This window comes from Enhydra lutris, unplaced genomic scaffold (genome assembly GCF_002288905.1).
Source record: "Enhydra lutris kenyoni isolate GAN:26980312 unplaced genomic scaffold, ASM228890v2 scaffoldscaffold32, whole genome shotgun sequence".
NCBI classification, from domain to species: domain Eukaryota; kingdom Metazoa; phylum Chordata; class Mammalia; order Carnivora; family Mustelidae; genus Enhydra; species Enhydra lutris.
The window spans coordinates 838,193-845,187 of NW_019154116.1; the positions used below are offsets into that span (position 1 = coordinate 838,193).

The 6,995-nt window shown below is 54.8% G+C and overlaps 1 protein-coding gene across 1 annotated transcript in view; it reads right to left on the bottom strand.

Moving 5' to 3' along the window:
- LOC111153448 (solute carrier family 6 member 3) overlaps positions 1-6,995 on the bottom strand; it is a 34,234-nt gene that overhangs the window by 19,630 nt on the left and 7,609 nt on the right. The window contains exon 4 of the mRNA XM_022512471.1: positions 39-177. Coding sequence (XP_022368179.1) covers positions 39-177 — 139 coding nt within the window. The remainder of the gene's footprint in view (positions 1-38; positions 178-6,995) is intronic.

Below are 6,995 nucleotides of genomic sequence, written 5' to 3' on the forward strand. Positions count from 1 at the left end.
CCGGCCCACTCCGCAGCTGGCCTGGCCCGCGGCCTCACCTTCCCAGAGGTCTTCACTCCCTTCCACAAGCTGAAGTAGAGCAGGACGATGACCAGCACTAGGCAGGACGTGAGCTGCCACCGCGGGGGACCCAGGTCATCGATGCCACGGCTCTCGTGGAGGTGCAGCACGCCGCGCCTGCGGAGGAGGGGGTGGGAGAGGCGGGTCTGTCAGGAGTGGCCCCCCACGCCCCAGAACTGGAACCGGAGAGCTGAGTTTGCCCAGAGCCCTTCCCTCCCCCACCTCGGCCAAAACACAAAGAAGTGTGTCCCAGCCTGATGGGACCAGAGACCCCCACTCCGGAGGGTCAGGCCCACCAGCCTCAGCTGAGAGGCGGGGTCTGTGCGCTCGAGGGAGCCCACAGCAGCCCGGCCCTCACCTCTCACCCTTAGCACCCCTGAATTTTGGAGCTGGGAGAGGAATGGGTGCTTCCGATCCGAAGGAAAGGAGCTCCAGGGACCGGATGCAAGGTGCCCAGGGGTGCGGACACGGTGGGGTGGGCCAGGGTCCCATGTGCAGGGCTGAGGCTGAGCAGACTCAGAGCAGTAACGCGGGACATGCAGATGCCTCTGAGGTGAAGAGCTGACAGCGCTGGCTCCCCGCTCCCGCAGCCTCGAGGAGGGTCCACAGGTAACAGACTCAGGATTACTCTGCTCTGGGCTCGCTCAAGACCCGCCTCCCAGAGCGGATCCATCACGAAGACAGAACATGAGGCCGTGAAGACAGAGCGGGACTGCGGGCTGGTGGAGCACGGCCTGTGCGCCAATATCCCCGGGGGTCCCTGCGACCACCTGCAGGGGCCTGGGCGCCTCCCCACACGGTGTCCCCTCAGACCCCCCGACCACCTGCGGGACCGGTGGTGGGACCGTCACGTGGGTCGGGCACCTGCTGCCTCACCTTCGCAGTTGGGATTCTGAATCGAAGCTGACGCCAGGTTGTGCTGCTCCAGGAGGTGGATAGGCCCCATTAGGATAGGAGCCATCACTGCCCAGGTTTGTGAGGTAAAGAAAATAATCCTGACACCCAGGTCAGAAAGCTCCAGATCCCAGAGCTTCCCACTGGCTCTAGGCATCACGGGACCATGTTGGAGGGATACGGGTTTTCAGACTCCGGAATCAGGCTTGTGGCAGGGGCGGCGGTGAGGGGCGTGAACAGAGCCCACGGCACTCCCAGCTGCCCAGCACTGTCCAGACTGTCACATCAACCTCTCTCCTTTCTAGAGTGCGGGCCACCCCCCGAGGCGACGAAAGCCCCTGCCCCCACTAGACACACACATGTGCTGTGTGTTACACATGCGGGTGAGGTCAGGGACCTGGAGCTCCCAGGGCAGGAGGAGGAGGAGGCCCCTGCTGGGACAACACTCAGGCGGCTGTGCCTTGACTGTCCTCCCCAGGGCTTCACCACCCCTGGTCCTGTCCTCCCTGGGCCTGTTCCCCATGGCCTGTCCTCCTTGGGTCTGTCCTCCAAGGGCTTGTCCTCCCCGGATCTGTCCTCCCCAGGGTCTGTCCTCCTTGGGGGTCTGTCCTCCCCGCGCCTGTCCTCCCTGGGCCCTCCCCTGGCAGGAGACTTCCCAAAGCCTCCAAGCCCCGTCTCTGTGTCGGGGTCCTCCCCCTTGCATGTCCTGGTTCCCCAGCCAGACCTTGTCCCCAGCCTCCTGTCACTAACAGAAATCTCCTCAGGATGACAGTGCTGGGTGAGGCCACATGCCCGAAAGCCCCATCACACCTTGGCCTCCTCGCAAGGCCTCACACATGCGTGTGGGTCACACACCTCGGCCTGGAGGGCAGGTGGCCATTTACTCATTTGTCCAGGAAAGGAGCCCGGTGGCCCGTGTAGCCTCCTAGCCGGGGGGGGGGGTGCGGGATTTGCTCAGGCTCCACAACCCCACACACGCTGGGTTCACTTGTAAACATTTCAGATCAACTCTGGAACCAACGCGTCTGTACAGGTTCAATTTCCTCCCAAAGACGAAAACTCATCTGGCTCTGAACTTCCTTGAACCTCCTCAGACAGTTTAGGGGACAGGATGCTGCAGAAGGCCACCGGCGGGGCACGGGAGCCAGCATATACCGACCCTGCCTGGGGACCGCCCCCAGGGACTACAGGCAGCCACTGGCACAGAGCGGGAACGACACAAATTAACTCAGAATGGGCAGAGGACTTAAACTTAAAACTTAAACTTAAAAACTTAAAATTGCAGGTTCTCGGAAGAAACAGTAGGGGTAAACCTTTGTGACTTTGGGTTTCTCAATGGATTTTCTGATATGACAAAACAGGTAAATTGAGTTCATCAAAATAAAAAACCTTTTGTGCATCAAAGACACTATCAGCAGAGTAAAGAGGAAACTCAGAATGAGAGAAAATATTTGCACATCATATATCAGACACGAGACGAATATCCAGGATAGATAAAGAGTTAAGACTCTCAAACAGAAAACCCCTCCAGAAAGCTCAGCTTGAAGACAGACAAAGCAGGAGCATCTGACCGGGATGCTTCTGCATGGGGAGGGGCGCCACCACCCAGATGAAGTTGGCCTGCTGATGGAAGGAAACACCAGCAAGTCACGTATTTCGTATGAGGTTAGTACCCAAAATATGCGAGAAACACATACAACTCAACAGCAGAAAACAAACAATCCGATTAAAAAAAAAAAAAAGGGCAGATCTGAACAGACATTTCTCCAGAGAAGACATCCAGCTGGCCAACAGACACAGGGAGAGAGGCTCGACGCCCCTCACTGCCCGGGAAACGCACCTCAAGCCGCAGTGAGTTAGCATCTCACACCTGTCAGGACAGTTTTTATAAGAAAGTCAAGAAATGACACGCGTTAGCAGCAAGGTGGAGACAAGAGGCCTCCATGCACAGTTGCTGGGAATGCACACTGGTGCAGCCACCCTGGAAAACAGTATGGAATTTCCTCTAAAAATTAAAAATAGAACTGCCCCATGATCCAGCAATCCCACTTCTAGGTATTTATCTGAAGAAAATGAAAACACTAACTTGAACACACATTTGCACCCCCCACACTCACTGCGGCACTATTTACCACACCAAGATACCAAAACAGCCCGTGTCCAGGGACAGATGAACAAAATGTCCGTCTGGACGTGGAATATTGTTCAGCCTCAAAAGGAAAAAAACAGACCTGCTACAGCATGGAGGGGCCTGGAGGACGTCATGCTCAGCGACATAAGCAGACACAGAGGACAAAGGCTGGACGACTGCTCTTATATGAAGTCCCTAGAGTTGTCAAACTCATCAAGTCAGAGAGTAGGACATTGGGTGCCGGGGGCCAGGCTTGGAAGGGGCGGAGAGGGAGTCAGTGTTGCACGGGAGCAGAGCTTCTGTCTGGGAGCACGAGAAAGTCCTGGAGACGGATGGTGGTGATGGCTGCACAGCACTGTGTGCTTAGTGCCGCTGAACACACTTAAAAACGGTCCAAATGATATGTTTCATGTTGTGTATAGTTTATCACAATTTAAAGAAATTCCCCCAAATGAAAGCAAAATATGTTTCAGGAAAACTAAAGCAGAGAAAATTCGTTGCCAGCAAGCCTACGCTGTAAGGCGTGTTAAAGGAAATTCTTCAGATGGAAGGAAATGAAGCCAAAATGGAAATCTGGGTCCACGTAAGGATGGGAGATCATCATAAATAGCAACTATGCAGGTAAATACATAAGTTATTCTTCTATTCCAAATTTATTTAAAATGTACCTATTTAAAGCAAGAAGAGGAGCAACATAGCACAGAGTTTATAACATCCTGGAGGAAGAAAACCCAGCCAGGGATGGGCTGGGAAAATGGGAGTGTGTTGTAAGGCTCCTAAATTACATGAGAAGTGGGATGATGTCATCTGATAGTGGACAATGAGAAATTAAAGATGTACGTTGTAAACCCTATAAATGACCACAAAAGTTACAATAAAGCTTATTAGCCAATAGCCTAGCTAAAATGGGAGCCTAAAAATTAATTAATTCAAAAGAGGGGGATACCTGGAGGGACAAGAAACAAAGAGATGGGACAAATAGAAAAAAAAAATAAAGATAAAAGACTTAAATCCAACCATCGGGTTAATTATTGACTGGGAACCCCAGGAACTAGACATTGTTTTTGCTGAATGAAAAAGCAGGGACAGCTCTACATGGTCTACAGGAAATGCTCTCATGATACAACCCACATGGGTTAAAAACACAAGGACAGGAAAGGTACAAATGCAAACACGATCCACTGGGAGACAAAGGTGATCACTCTGCTGCCAGGCAGAGCAGTTTCAGGGTGAGGAGTGTGACCGGGAGCGACACTTGGAACTGCAAAGGGGTCCATTCAAAGACTTGCTATCTGTAAACACACACACACTCTGTACCACCCCCCCAACATGCATGAATGAAGTCAACACTGATAGAATCGGGAAGACAGAGAGGCAGATGCACAATCACAGTTGAGTCAATACTCCTTCTCAGCAGCGGTGGGGACAGTGGACAGTAAGGTGCTCCCACCATCCTGCATACAGTGCAGCTACTTCCCCGTGACAGCAGAACACCTGTTCTTTGTAAGTGCGCCTGCCATACCCCCCAGGATTAAAAACAGACCGGGCACCAAAGGTCTCAGGATGTTTTTGGGATAATGAAGCTTTACAAGTAGAGTATGTCACTCAGTCTGAATTAAATCAGAAATCAATAATAGAAGCATATCTAGAAAACTTCCAAAGATTTCAAAATTAAATGGGAAGCTCCCCAAGTCTCCCATGAGTCAAAGAGGGAATCACAAGGCAGATCAGAGAGTACCTTGAATTGAATGGAGTGGAAACACAGCACATGGAGCTTTGCGGAGGCAGCTAAAGCTGTCTCTTGGAGGCCAATGTGTAGCTTTCTAGTTTACAGTAGAAAGTAGGCGAAGGTGTGCTAAGTGTCTATAGAACTGGGGGACATTTGAACTGGTTGGAGTTACATGGCCTGTTTTGGGGTTTCCAAGCCCACAGGCCCTGTCCTGACTCAGACTTCACATCCGTCCAGCAAGCTCCCTGCACCATCTCTCAGCCCTGGAGCTACAGCCATGAGCCTCTGGTTTTGGCTCTGAGCCTGCTGTGTCTCCTAGTGCATGCCCACTAGGGACTGAAGTTGGGGGTGTGGGCAGGTGCTGGGGCTGAGGACAGCACTTCTGGGGCAAACACCAAAGGCCCCACTTTCTCGGGTAAGACGTAACGAGAGTAGCAGTGACATCGTGCTTCACTCTGCAGTCTTGGTGGAACCCTTTCCAGACCTCCAAACAGAGACAGGTGGTCCCAGTGGTGTGACATGGTGCCTTTCAACCTCTCTGCCAGCTTTTCATCTCAGAATTGTAGGAGACGTCCTAGCTGGAAACCTGAGTCCTCATTTCGTTGGTGTAATGACGGACTGAACCCGAGCCAGCCCTGAGCGCCTCTGAGTTCCCCTTGGTGCGGGGACCCTGAGCATGGACCCCCAGGTGCTTATCCGCCACTGTGTCTGCCTCTCCACTTTCTGGGACAGAGGGTCCCCGCAGACCCCTTCCCTCTGATCACGGCCAGGCTGAGTGCAGCCCGGGCACGATCTGGCAAGGAGACACCATTACATCTGGTCAACAGCAGTGCAGTGCTTTCCACCAAGAAGAGCAAACAGCTTTCTCTTCCTCTGGACCATTCTCACCTGCTCAGCAGAGCAAGATTCCCATCCACACCCTTGAAAGCTTCCCTGCAACTGTTTCTCGCAGCTGCTTTCTTTCAGGCAAATTGAGAGGGACAGATGGCAGGTGGGCTCCACTGGCCTCTGAAACCAGCCTGTCCCTCCTGAGCGCTCCGTCTGGCTCGCAGCCCCTCCCTTTCCCTTCCCTGTCCCTCGCGCACGTGCGCTCTCCTCCAGTCCCAAACCAACAATAACATCTTCCTAAACACACCAGCACGTCCTGTGGCATGTGACCGTCACCCTGCCCTGGCCACACTCTTTCTGACCATGACTCAAGGAAACCACCCGTGCTCCCGGCCGCACCTCCAGACCTGGCAAACCTGCCTCCCACGTTCCTGCCCCTTGATGCCACTTTCCACCATGGAGATACGGTGCCCACACAGGGCACAGAATTCCGGAACAAAGCATTCAGATTCTTAGAGTCTGAAACATAGTGTCATTCCAGGTGCTGAGTGTCTGCAGGTCCCGTGAACACCCAGCACCCAACACTGAACGCCCTGCTGGCAGCGCATGGCCGGACGCTGTGACGGCCGCGTTCAGCATCGTTTCAGGAGGGCTCCTTGGCAAGTGTCCGGACTCTGAGGGGAAATGACGCACCCACAGGGGCATCAACAGCTCTTCTAGCCTCAGTCACCCAGATGGGGACAAGGGGAGGGGGGCAGGAGCCGGTTCCAAGAGGACCCAGAGAAGAACGGACTTGGGGAGAGCCACGCACCCCTCAGGTCATGGAGGCCACGTGGTGTGGAGTGCGGGGCACAGGAGGGCACCGGGAAGGCCCCTGGATGTGGGGGCCGAGGAGGGACTCGGGCAGGAACTGGTGCTCGTTTGTAAAGAAAGAGGAACTTGTCAGGAAAAGCAACAGTGGGACCCCCTGTAGGGCCGGTCCGTTTGGCAAGGCTGGAGGGTGTTTTCTGTGCGCAGGGCCCAGGTGGGAGGACAGTGTGGCTGAGCCGGGCCCACGCTGGAGGCGGCCCTGCGGACGCCGGGCGGGCTCGCCTTCCTGCCACAGGCAGCCTCTGGCCAGCCCCCTGCTAGGCACATAGCGGCACCCATGGGACCGAGCAGCCCTGGCCTGTTCTGCCTTCCCCTGGCACCAAGGTGTCCCCCTCCAAGGGCATCTCCGGGCCGCTGGAAGCGGGATTTGGGAATGTGCCTCCAAGAGCCCAGAGGACTGCAGTGCGGGTGTGGGACAGGGGACAGGGGGACAGGGGGACAGGGGACAGGGGGACAGGGGGACAGGGGACAGGGGGACAGGGG